The 14,223-nt window shown below is 25.9% G+C and overlaps 1 protein-coding gene across 3 annotated transcripts in view; it reads right to left on the bottom strand.

Annotated features, from left to right (window-relative positions):
• Nucleotides 1–239: 239 nt before the first annotated feature.
• Nucleotides 240–14,223, bottom strand: part of LOC107437780 (zinc finger CCHC domain-containing protein 8) — a 33,110-nt gene continuing 19,126 nt past the window's right edge. For 2 of the 3 annotated variants that reach the window (XM_043048931.2, XM_071178672.1), the window contains exons 9-14: nucleotides 13,111–13,262; nucleotides 9,647–9,688; nucleotides 7,096–7,166; nucleotides 5,654–5,731; nucleotides 1,349–1,421; nucleotides 240–1,242 (exon numbers count right to left, since the gene is read on the bottom strand). In XM_043048931.2, the coding sequence (XP_042904865.1) occupies nucleotides 875–1,242; nucleotides 1,349–1,421; nucleotides 5,654–5,731; nucleotides 7,096–7,166; nucleotides 9,647–9,688; nucleotides 13,111–13,262 (784 nt within the window). In that variant the 3' untranslated portion in view covers nucleotides 240–874. Of the gene's footprint in view, nucleotides 1,243–1,347; nucleotides 5,544–5,653; nucleotides 5,732–7,095; nucleotides 7,167–9,646; nucleotides 9,689–13,110; nucleotides 13,263–14,223 lie in introns of those variants that run through there. The other variant, XM_043048932.2, reaches the window with a different exon arrangement.

Raw genomic sequence — 14,223 nt, 5'->3', positions numbered from 1 at the left:
TTGGATACAAAATTTAATCTTAATGTAACTTAAAAGCTAAACCAAATAAGAGGATGTAAAAATGTCACGGGATTATCACTTAAGCAGGAAGATAGTTTGCAATTTGCTTTTTTTTGCCGATGACGGGAAAGAGGAATAGTTGTACAAAAAACATTAGTTTCCCTTCATTGTGAAAGAAGTCCTTGTAAAATTTTAATAAAAAATTACATTCGAAGAAAATAAATCTTACATCAGCAAAGTTTTTGATGTGCTTATTTATTCAGAAAAGAGAGGAGAAGAACCAAAATCACAAAAAACTTTCTTTTGTATTTTTTGCATGGCTCCTAACACTCAGACATAATTATCAATTTATTTCTGGTAATTTACAGAAGATAGTGTTAATTCAGAAATATATGTACAAGTAAGAAAAAAAATAGTCATACAATTTTAAAATCCAGTTAAATAAATTTTAAATTAATTACAATATAAAAAAACAATGTTTTACAAGCATGTATTTTGAAAAAGGCATTAAATAAATTTAATTTTGGACGTCGGTAATTTGTTTTAAAGGAAGAAAAAGAAGTCGGACAAGAGAGATAAAGAACTTTCTAACATATTGTATCTAATAAATAACACATTTCTTATATGTACAATTATAGATAACCTGCTTGGTAGCACATATGAATACCAGCCAAAAGATTCATTCAACTTTTTCTTAAAATTAAATGCAAAAGAAAAAAAACATTTAAAAGTTGAAGAAAGAATGTCCTTTTGTACTTATTGAGTTTCACTATGACGAGATGATTTTAAAACCTTGAATTGCATATTTAGCAAAATTTAAATACATGTATGCGTCATGAGATTGTGCTACATTAACAGAAATATCCCTTTAACATTAACTCTGGCATTCCTTGTTACCATCACCTTCAATATTTTGTTTAATATCTTGAAGCTTTTTTTGCACATTAGTTAGGACATTTCTCATATTGTCGTATTTCCCAACGGCGTCTGGAAGATTTTCGAAATCCATGTGGTCTGTAATATCTTGAGCAAATTTATCCGCACTGGGTAGTCTCAGGAAAGGGTTACCGTGCCCTACTATCGGTGTACCCGGAGATTTCGACAATGAGCTTAGACTTTTTTGTGAAATCGGGCTTTCGCAATTATTTTCGCTAAATCGAAAATCTGGTATTGAAAGTTTGTCAGGCGTCGAGCTAGATTGAGGTGACCAGCATAATTTTGAATTGTTACCCTCATTCGTTCCTGATTGAAAAGAAAAAATAGAAAATATTAAGTTACAAATTAAAATTAACTGGGACTAATTAGAATTGATGTTTAGAAATTTAGAGAAGAATATTTTGCTTCTTACCACTTTTAGATTTTTTAATTTCTTCACTGCTTGTAGATGGTTGGAATTTTCGTTTATACAAATTTTTACTGCTCTATTAAAATTAAAAATTTTACAACATTAATAAAATTTTAATGGAGTACAACATTTTATTCACATAAAAGAAAAAATATAGATACATAGAGATGAAATAGATTAAACAATTCAAATCTTATATAATTAAACAAGTTGATATTTAATATAGAAATCTTGTTCTACTCCTTTTTTTAAAGAATAGCATTTATTTAATCACTGATCAAATACCTGTCCTAAATTTCAAAGACTCTCTTTGTTTTAATGGTCAAATTGCCCAAACACTTTTTTCCCCATTTAGATGGTGAAGACAGTATTAATAATGGAACTTTTATCCACTACAGATTTAATGTATATGTGCACCTTGCTGTAAATACACACAGTTTTTTTAATTTTTAATTTTGTTTTTATATCCGTCCTTGAACAGCCGACCCAATTTTATGGGTTTACAACTACTAATGTTCAACTTTGTATCCTTGTAATTTTGAACCCAATCCAGAAGACAAGGGAACTCATGGATCAAGTATTTCGAGAAATTTGCCTTCGTGGAGAACTTTTTGATGGAGCTAACTCGCATTTGCGTAACATGGAGAGGAAGACAACGAGAACCTCCAACGGTTAGCCTGATGGCAAGAGGACTCTAACCCGTGATCTGTCTACCACTGTGGATATTTCACGTCAGCACAAGCCGGATGCGGAATTCATATCATCGACTGGGATTCGAACCCGGTTTGCCTCATTGGAAGGCGAACGCTCTATCCCCTGAGCCATCGCGGCTCACACTGGTTGTTTAGTCACACTTTAGAATGGAACTTGCAAACCTCATTTCTCTACCAACAGTGTAAGGGACACCCTAATCGACTGCACTTACAGAGCGCCTTTATTATTTAATCAGAATAATAAATTTTTTAATACAAAAATTAAAAAATCAGGACAGCATTTGGAACAGTAGAGATAAGTCAAAGTACTTTTAAAAAAGACATACTCAAAGAAGTATAATATGCTCTACTTAAGTACAATAAAGGTAAATTTTATCTCAAAAGAGTAATAAAATATACTATTTTCAATTTCAGAATTATTTTCCTGAGAACAGAAAGTTTTAACAGTTTCCAGTATAATTTTATTAATGGAACACTGAGAAAATCATAGTAGTTTAGGATCAATATATATTGAACATTTTTATACTACTGTTGCATGAAAAAATAACCGGTATCAAGTAGTTCATATTACCTCATACCAAAATTTATCTAAATTTGTAATAGCGTTCTATATTTTCATAATAAAATAATTTTAAACTGGTGTGTCAATAATTTCGAAACGATAACAAAGTGCCTAACATCTTTGTAGAAAAGTAATTTACTGAATGATCATTTAAAAATTCAATGATATAATTACTTTATTGTTGATTGGAAATGATCATTTTTGAAATCAGATTAATTAATTATTGGAAAATGCAAGACTAATACATTTGCTGGAAATAATAAATATGTGCCTTATCACCAAAAAAATTTTAATTATTAAAAAAAAGGTAAATAATTTTTTTCTCCACAAATTTACTGAATCCCCCAAAAGTTTAAATCTGTGGTTAGGGCCATTTATTTGAACCATGCATATAATTAGTGCATGGTTTGAATGACCAAATTTTGCAACTTTAACTACCAGCAAAAATTAAGATAAAAAGAATTGAAAATTCAAATTTCTTGATTTTTCAAATCAATGATCCGTATTTGTATTCATTGAAGGTGGGTTTGTTCTGTAGATTCACAATTAGGATTATCAGAATAAAAAAATAAAAATCAGGACCACATATTTTTTATCAAGAATAACAGGACAACCATGAATCCTGTTTTTAGCATGTAAGAATAAAATTTCATATTTACAAAAATCTTATGAATTATAGAAATGAATGCTATTTAAACAAACTAAATTAACCAAATTTTGAAAATTACATACAAAACTGTAAAGAAGGAGGATTACTAAACAAAAATGAATGGTTTATGCATACAGTTTCAGAATAAGATTTTTAAATTTTAAAAATCATGACAGGCATTTGATTTTACTTTTGTATTACACTAATTTTATACATTCTGTAATCTAAATTTATTTTGAATTACACATTCAAGAGCTACAACTTTTCCTATTCAAGAATATGAGTTGAAGAGATAAGGTTCTGACTGTTTAGTAATTTAATAATAAAATAATTTACATTGATATAAATTTACTTATTCGAAGAAATGTCATAGTAAGATTTTGCAACACATATTTTGTAAGCTAATTCTGCATGTACAAAGACATACATGCATGCTGCACATTTCTTCTTCAAAAATAGAGTCAAATTTAGTTTTTATAAAATGGATTTTTTGATCGTGGCATTGTATGACATTTTTAAAAAATTAAAATGAACATTGCTTTCCCTCAGATTTTGCTAAGAGCATGTTTTAAAAGTTTTGCCCCTGAGTGTACGCAATAACTAGAATAGAAGTCATTGCTTAAAAAAAAACATTATCTACTGTGCAATATTTGATTAAAATTGGAATAAACTCTACTAAAACTAAAACTCTACTAAACTAATAGAAAACTATTTAAGAAATAGGTTTCTACTACTATTTAAAAAATGTTTTAATAAAACTTCCTTTAAAAAAAATTTTTAATAAAAGAAATGCAATTTTCGTTAAAAATCAATAAGAATGAAAACCAGGATAGTTCAAACAGTATTTTCTAACTTCATCTTTCAATGCGTTAATTTCTTTTTATAAACTTCTCAGGTGGTTTACATAGTTTAACATTAATCATTTACTTTTCCGTACGTTTAAATTGCAGACTAAAAATTTGCACACAATTTTAAAAATTACACAAATACACGTACACAAAAGGATTTTAGTTGAAAGACATAAAAAGATTTTAGCAACGTAAATTACATTCACATGTGGTGTTATATTTTGTAAAGACATTCAAAATACTAGTTACTAGAAAATAGTTGGTAGATAATTGACATTGTTGATATTCAAACAGAAGCGTAAGTCTCTTTCCCCTGACTTTTTATGTGCATTTTAAGAAGATATCCAATCCAACTGCCCAGAATGTACAGACAGACAGAAATAAACATTTGGAACTCATATATTACTTTAAAAATTAATATAAAAGTAAAACAAAGCCATAATAGGATACCAAACACTACATGGAAAATCAACCACACATCACTGGTTTTGGGGCATTCATTATTTTGTTGGTATTGTCATGTTTAACTTCTTGATTTTCGCCATTTGTGATGAAAAATTGAACATTTCCAAACTTTTAGGCAATCCATGATCAGAAAATTTTAATTACACAATAAATTCTAGGGATCACTTTGAATGTAATCACTTTTCAAAATATACAAAATGAGTTATTGGGTTCCATTTATTCCAAAATTTTAAGTTTGAGTTATTTAGTATGATGTTAAAATTTGTTTTTTATATAAATTATTATCAAAATGACTAATTTGTGTTTAAATAATTCTGTACAAAAAATTATCTTAATTTTTAATATGGAAACTTTTTGGACACCCATGTTTTTATGCAAATTTTTTACTAGAAACAATCCAGATTTTCATTTCAGAATTGACACAATTTAGTTATGTACTGAAATACAAAAACAAACATCTTATAAGTAAGTATTATAAAATTTTATTAATAAATGAGCAAGCACATATTTAAATTTCAAATTAGTTGCTACTTGCAGTCAGAAATATGTGCAAGTTAGAGGAAACTTATTAAAAAAAAAACTTAAGAAACAATTAATTAAGAGGTTTACTTCTCTTTAAGAAACATATTTCAAATAATTTAATTCTACTCTTAATTACAAAGAAGCATTTTAAAAAAATCTTTAAGCAAAGAAACAAGATTATGATATTCAACTTTTTTATATGAAATTTGAAAACAATGTTTTTAGTTTTTACATGTTTTTAGGGCAAATCCATGATAAGAAGGACAACGTAACAAAAGAAAACTTTCAATAGTATTCCTCCAGTAACAAATTACTTGTTCTTAATTAGTTGTTCTTAAGCATTTTTAAATAATTGAAAAAAGGTTATTAAAATCTTCATTATATTATTTCACTATTTTCCAGTATCTTAAAATGTAAAGTCAGTCACCATAGAATTTCTCTTTAAAGTCAAGAAAAAAAAAGAGATTACATACTAATTAAATATTTAATTTTTTTTTAAATACACTGAATCACATTATAGCTACATAGAATTGAAAAATTTATACTTACAATTGTATTAGTTTGCTTTAATGCTTGACTCAGTTGTTGGTGTGGTTGAATAGGACACCAACCAAATGTAGTCCATTCCTAAAAATCAAGATATTTTAGTTATTATTACCAACAAAAGGGAATGAAATATACTTATAATATCAATATAGAATTTCAAATTTTTTTGAAGCTTAAATTCTAATTTATATCATCTTTGAATACAAGCCAACATTTAGCATCATGATATACAAATGAATTTATTTAATTTCTAACATAAGTGATAAGAAAAAAAACTTCAAAAAAGCTTAAAGAAGCAGGATAGAAAGAGAGTTTCATGAAAAGTTTTACCGTAAAAAATGTAAATAATAATAAAAAATGGCCTATAAGGTTCAGTAGTAGGTTTAGTTTAGTTTATTTAAGTTATAAAGTATAGGGAGAAAACTAATAATCAATGTAAGTTAAAAATTATTAATAATAATAATAAATTGCTTAGTATAAATAATAACTGCTTAAGTTAAATATATATTTCAAAAATCATATACATTTCACCAAACCACTAAAAGCTATTATGCTTAAGCATTAACTTATCATAAGCTTGCACGTAAGCTTATTTCAAAGTTCGTCAATTGAAAACTAATATCTTCAAAATTTGCAACACTTTTAATCCTCAAAACTATTTTAATATTATAATTATTGTTCTTACAATTGTATCATAAAAAAAATATAAAATCAGTAAAAAAGTTATCACGTTTTATTTCTTGATCTAATATAAAGATTAGTTTAAATTAGCTACATGAAATTTTAATAGTTACAAAAATTAATAGAATATTATAAAAAAATAATTTTTAATCTATCAGTAAGACATGAAAATGAAACATATTTTTTTAAAATAAAATTATAATTTCATTTTACTTGTATTCTTTCACATCACAGGCATAATTTTACAGAACTTTTTTAAGTCCTTATTAAGCTTTCATGGGCAATTATTTAGTTTATGATTTATTATTAAAATAATAGCAAATAAACCAACACTAAATGGATCTAACAAATCAAACATCTTAATGTTTTTAAACATTCTAATAACTTTTAAATTATATGTAAAAAGTTTTTAATATATCACAATAAAGGATAGTCTTACATATAAACATATAATATATATATATTGTAAAATTAAATAAGAAATAGAATTAGACTATTAATTAAATTTTTTTAAAATTGAACTTAAATCTTTAAAACCGTCATCTAACCAACTAATAAACCAACCCTAAATGTAACTAACAAATCAAACATCTTAATGCATTTTTTAAACATTCTAATAACTTTTAAATTACATGTAAAAAGTTTTTAATGTATCACAATAAAGAATAGTCTTACAAATAAACATATAATATATTGTTTTTTGCAAAATTAAATAAGAAATAGAATTAGACTATAAAATTTAAAAATTGTTAAATTAAACTTACATCTTTAAAACCGTCTGGGACAGGGCTGTTGAAACCAGGATAACTCACAAATCTTTCAGAGTCATACAATGCTAGAGCAATGTTAAAAGAAAGCATTTTATTTTTGTGAATAAGAGTAAACATTAATTGAATATTATACTAAATAATTACTTTTATAAGAAAAAAAACTATACATTTTAAAAGGTCTTTTTTAAGAATGAAAATAACTTCAACAAAAAAGACTTCATCTTCTTAGCAGAAGTTTTACTTGATTTAAATAAATAAATTAATTAGCTGACAACTATATAAAGTTTCAATTTAAAAAGTAATGCTTTTTCAGTATCACACAATACAAAAGTTATAGTTAAGTATTCAAAACAGAATAGTTTTATACTAACGAAAAAATAAAGATTGTAAAAGTTAAACTGAACTACTTATACCATAATAATCTTTTAAAAAAAAAAATTTAAAAAATTCAATTATTTTAAATAAAGTGAAACTATGTAAGAAAAATTATCCTCAAAAAATTTCACAATAAATATCACAAAATCTAGGCACGTAAATGAAATCTAAATAGGACGTCATATCACAAGAGAAATTTTTAATCACAAATTCTCTTTCCTCTCCATTACAAATTTTAAAAAAAGAAAAAATGAGTTCAGGAAAACCTAGAGTAATCCATGAAGTTTCAATTGCTTGAAAAAAAAAATCAAAATATCAAAATTTAAACAAAATATAGGTAGAAAGCTTCTCTGTTGCGTAATTTTAAGTATAATTTATTTTCATTTTGATATTTTAAAAATTAATTTTCAGTGTCCATGGGTTTCTCTAGGTTTGTCAGAACTCACTTTTTCTATATTTTAAACTAGTAATGGATGTGAAGGAGAATTTGTGATGAAAAGTTTCTCCCGTGGTATGGCAGCCTTTTAAGTTCAAAGCCTCATCCTTGTCTGCTAATTGTATTGGAAATTTAGGAGTGAAGAAATATTAAGTCAAAAATATGGTATACTTTATGTCTTAAGATTAAGGAATGGCAAGCTTTGAAATGGCTTTTGTTCAGACACCATTTAATACTGAACCCATGTATACATTTCCCTTTTATAGATTTGTTCAAAATAACACACAATTATTTAAAAAGTAACTTAACACTGAGTTGCCAATTTTCTTGTCCTTAGACATGTACCTGCATACACTGAGCAATGACACTCACTATAATAAGCAACATAATCCAAACGGAAACAAATTAACGCTGCAGCTTTACAAAAAGGGTAGCAAATATTAACATCCAGAAATACTTCAAGTAACAAATTATTAAAAAAAAGGATAACTTGTTTTATTTTATTGAAATTTACAATAAGTTCCCATTCATTTAAATACTATATGCATAATGAACTAATAAAATATTTGAGAATATTCTTAAGAAAAAAATTTAAATAGATGCATCCCGTGAACATAAGTGAATTTAGAAGCATGAACACCACATGTGCTAACTGGAAAAATTTCAAGTAAGAAAAATCTAAATTTATTGCTCTCTTTAAAACAAAATTTACAAATATTATTAATTTAACCTATTAATTTCATTAATTCAACATCTGAGCTGAATAAATTGAAATGGGATATTGAATTTTTTTTTTTTTGATTAGCAATAATGTTGTGTAAAGTGATCAATATTTCATATTTTCTCGATGCAGACTATGACCATCGAAAATAGATTTTAGGTAATAGACAGAAAATAGATAGAAGGTAGGTTCTAAAACCCCATGAATGAGTGATTTGATTTTTAAGAGCAATAACTCAAAATTTAAACTTTTTTTGAACAAGTTGTCATTTAGGCTTCATTTTGAGAATGATTTAATTTTTAAGATTTAGCTATTATGTTTTTAAGAAAATATAGACTATTTGAAAGACTAAAAAATAAAGCACCATACAACAACAAAAAAAAAGGTTTAAAAACTTTCATACATGTCAAATAAAAAGTTAGAGAGTTTGTCCCTAATTCAATAAAAATTTAAGTTTATTATTGTGCAATAAAAACTAAAAGAAATAGGGTTTAAATATTTCTTTTTGCAATCTTCACAATACTTTTTTTTTATTTTTTGTACATTTATTTCTTAAATTATATTTTTAAAAATAAATAAATAAAAACAATATTGCACATTACAAATAATTAAACGTTCAATTTGAACATTTTAGTTGGGCATTATGGAGCTTTGCATTTATGGAATGACAATGGAAACTTTATGTGTTGGTTGTTGTAATGGAAGAGTCAAAGTTGGAAAGGATCATTCTAAAGAACACAAACTATATAAATATAAAATACTATAAATTTTATTTATTCTAGAAATATATTGGAATAAATTAATTGCATCTTTATTTGTAACTGTGAAAATGTTTATAGGGTACGTAAAAGATATATCCAAAAGCTAAAAATGTTTTCTTAATAAAAAAAAAATTATACAATAAAACTAAAATGTGAGGTCAAAATCAACATATGGAATAAAAAATAAAAAAAACAAGTGATAAATATTAAATATATGAAAATAATAATAATAAACAATAAAATGCCACCCACTTTCTTCTCTTGTCATTTTCGAGGAATTAATTTCAGAAATACCTAGAAAATATGACAAATTAAATATAGTAAAAATAAAGCAATAAAAATAAAATGAATATGAATACATACATCATCTCAAATTCTTAAACTCTTTTAGGTGTTAAGCATAGTTCTTGATGACAAAATAATTAATATCATAAAATATATTATAGAGTCAAAGACATTTAAAATCAATATCTTCAAAAAATTAATAAACTACGAAAATTACATTAGTTTTTCAATGCATCCTGAGAAAATTATATTTCAAAGATTTTAAAATACATAAAAGTATACAATATAGAAAACACTTTTAAAAATAGTATTTAACTGAATTTTACACTTGTTAAAATTTTAAAAAAATTTATCCAATAAATTATTGCCAAAAAGTAAGTATACAAAATAACATATACCTCTAAAATATATATAAAAGAAGTATAAACAGTAAAAATCATTGGAGATATTTTCAATAACGAATAATTAAAAAATTAAATTTAAAAACAGGACTTTCAGATACACACTAAAAATAAATTAAAAATTGCAGCACTATAAAACACAATAAAGCCTGCATAACAAGGGGGAAAAAAACAAAAATAAAAACTTTGTCCACATAATTATCTTAACTTTATAATTAAAATGAAAATAAAAACAATAAAATTAACTATGTTAACAAAAACAGTTCTTGTTATTCTAACATTTATGAAACAAATTTAGTAATGGAAAGGTTTCAAAAATAGAATGCACATAGAATAGGATAAATTTTGTGCAAATTTACTGAAATAGTAACTTTTGGAAACAAACTTTTCAATATCAAAATATTTGTTGTGATATTAACTTTAAACATGTTGTTCGCAAAATAATATTTCTTTGATTAGAATGATACATAACCCAATAAACTTATTAACTTTTTCAAAAATATATATTTTTAAGATTATTAAATTCAAAACTTCACAACATAATTTGGCAGTGTTGAAGATAAGTAATGATTTAACAAGGCATATTAGTTTTCAGCAACTGCAATAAAAACTATTGATAATAGAGTATGGGATAAAATTTGTGCAAATTTACTGAAATTGTAACTTTTGGAAACAAACTTTTCAATATCAAAATATTTGTTGTGATATTAACTTTAAACATGTTGTTCGCAAAATAATATTTCTTTGATTAGATGATACTTAACCCAATAAACTTATTAACTTTTTCAAAAATATATATTTTTAAGATTATTAAATTCAAAACTTCACAACATAATTTGGCAGTGTTGAAGATATGTAATGATTTAACAAGGCATATTAGTTTTGAGCAACTNTTTAAACCATGGTTTAAACTGTCAAAAACTGTCACATGTCAAAAACCTGCCAACCCTGTATATAAGACATGTTAACTCAATTCTATGTAGGGGAAACTTTTCATAGAAGAATGTTGACATTGTAGATAAGTCGATCGAGAGTGAAATTATAAAAAAGAGCTTTTTTACTAATTATCTTATCAATTGCAGTAAGTTTTGCAATAATACTCCATAAGTATGTCAATTTCTTTGTGTTCAATGATGTGTCAAAAGCTAACTAATTTTATCAAAATAAGTAAATCTATATATGAAATTTGATTAAAAAGGAAAGTTTATAATTTGTTTATGTGAAACTGATATATTAGTTGTTAAAAGTTTAAAATAGTTGCTTTGAATAAAGTACTTTCTATTTATCATTAAATTGAAATAAATCAATTGTATATACATTATAATAACTAGCCACGAAGACCCAGTGATTAAAGCACTGGACAGTCATTATGAAGAACTTGAGTTCGATTCCCTGGGTCAGCTTGGAGCTCACCCAGTTTGTCTTGGAAGGCAAGTGGGGAGGTTGGGAAGATGGCCTGTGCCCAGCGCTGACCACATTGCCACAAACAAGTTCCTGATCACAAAAATGCAGAGCCTTCACTTCCATGACGTTCCTGGCCCACAATGGGCTCTTGTGGGAATGTTTTACTTAAATTATACAATTTAGAAACATAAATCAAGCAAAGAAAGAATTTCTGAAGACATGTACATTAGCAAAAACAGCCATTTATTGGGGGGGGGACACTGTCTGCTAACATACAAGAGCCTTTCTGTCGTCAGTGGTAATACCAAAAACTGACTGTGCCCCGAGGCCCTATAATGGATAAATTAAATAAGAAAAGGCAATCAAAAATTCTAAGATTGAAATGTAAATGAAATGAAAATTTAATGACACACATACACAAGTCAAAAGAACACAGAGAAAAAACTAATAATGAAACGTCCACATATAAGAAAAATAAAGATAAAATTACAGTTAGAATAACCAAATCAAAATAAAATATAATGTGCCATATCATGGTTTTAGCTGCTTTTAGCGTTTTTCCATTTTGACTTATTATTATTTTAAATGTTATATTCCTATTTTGCCTTTTTTAAATTTGTTTACATCAGTTTCATTCTTTGATTGAATTTCATAAATTATACTAACACATTAATAATTTCTGATGCCAAAGGTAAGAGTTTCAATTTTATTAAAAAATTGTGGTAGACAAATATTTTTATGTGATGCAACTTTTTGGGCACTAAGAATAATATTTATAATAATCAATTTTGTTTTTACAGTGTTCCAACGTGAATAAATTTAACTTTAAAAAACAAGAAAAATATTTCAATAGACCATGGTCATAATTAACCAATCATTTTTGCCAGGTTACATATTGCAAAGTTATGTTACTACAAGTAAAGATAAAATTAAATAATTCTAAAAAAATTAGTAGATATGCAATCTCCCAGTAAATCCGAATAATTAATAATTATATATTTTTTTAAATTAATACTCTAAATTTAATTAAAATTTCTGTAGAAAATAAAAGCTCTTCTACTATCAGATATTTTTTTATATTTTATATTTTTTTTGTCGATAGATATGGATAAAGAAACAGAGGCAGTGCTAATAAAATTTTACAAACCAAACATTTTCCACTTAAGTTATAGTTTAATAAATGATTGATAGCAAAACAAAAAATATAAATAAGCTAAGACATACAAATAAATAGCTTCTCACAATTTCTTTTTTTTTTAATAGCGGGCACTTGGGATGTATTGTCCCATTGTCCTGCTTCTAGTAAATAAATGCTTTATTAGTTTTAAATAAAAGAGCTATAATTTAAGTTACTGTTTATTCATATATTTGTGAATAAATATCCATTTATAAGTAGCAAAAGTATATTTTGATAAATTTAAAGCAATTTTAAAAAAACGATAATATACTAAAATTATAAAATAAATAAATAAAAGCTTATTTGATGTAGAATTCATGTTATTATGTTCATGTAAAGATGGAGGATTAAGAAATGGTTTAACATTATTTTGACTTTTTTCGTACATTCCTAATAAATAAATTCAAAATGTACACCAAAAAATACAATAAATAAATAATAGAAATTACTTTTATCAAGTGAATCATTATACAAAGATAATCCAGATGTCTCATGTTCAGCTTCTATCATCCATCCAGGAGGATATCCAATCACTCTCATAGCGTAAATGTAAGGTGGGAGCTGATTATCTCTTAAACTGAGAGCATCGCGCAGGTTAGCACTACAATTATAAAAGATTGATAAAAATAAGAGGTTTTAAAATGATAATAACAAACTAAAAGGTTCCCTTCATACAGACCCTTTATTCTAATTCATTTATTCTAATTCATTTATGCAAACCTATGGAGAATTAAATTAATTCATTGTCCTTATTTTATATTAATATTTTTTATTTAACTTTAATTGAAATACTTTCTGTTAAAAATTACGACTATAAAATTTTGTGAATAAGTTCAAGGAGACACATTCAGTGATTTGACTAGACTTGCGAAAGTACGGGTCCTTTGGACTCAGGACTTCCCTATTTCTAGGTTTTCTTTTTACAATTAGGTTCTAATTTAAAAAATGAATTCTCTACTACTTTATCTTCTTTTTCTTCCTTGCCAGCGCAACAGCCTTTTGCAGGCCTTGGCTGCCTCAACAGCTGACAAATGCCGAAGCCTCCTATCCATGGCAACTCCCCTTCCAATTTTTAATCTAATCTTAATCTACTACTTTATCCAATTATTAATAATCACATTTACAAATATTCTCTTTGGCAAATCACATGCATAATTATTCTGCCTATTGATGGACATAACAAACATTTTTGAAACAAGAAGTGATGTGAACAATCAAGATTTTTAATTAGGATTGATTTAAACTGCATCAAGGAAATTAAACTAGAATTATTTAATTAGGTAATAAGAATTATTTTAATTTTCTTCTTCAGCTATTAATAAAGAAGAAAAAGAATTTTTTCGTAAATGAAGAGCTGAGTTGATGAAACAGGTAAGGACTATTTTAAAATAATTTGAGATTTCTCATGGAAAGTTCTTATCTAAGCATAAACCATTCATTTACATTGCTAAATCTATTAATTCAAAAGATACTCAAGGAAGAAAGTGACAATATTTGAGTATTTTCAGAGTGGAAGAACAAGATAAGTGTACATGGCGACAAACAGTCAACAAACGATCCTA

The sequence above is a fragment of the Parasteatoda tepidariorum genome, chromosome 3 (assembly GCF_043381705.1).
Source record: "Parasteatoda tepidariorum isolate YZ-2023 chromosome 3, CAS_Ptep_4.0, whole genome shotgun sequence".
NCBI classification, from domain to species: Eukaryota; Metazoa; Arthropoda; class Arachnida; order Araneae; family Theridiidae; genus Parasteatoda; species Parasteatoda tepidariorum.
Note: the sequence above shows the minus strand (reverse complement) of the source record. Positions and strands in the feature narration are given on the sequence as shown.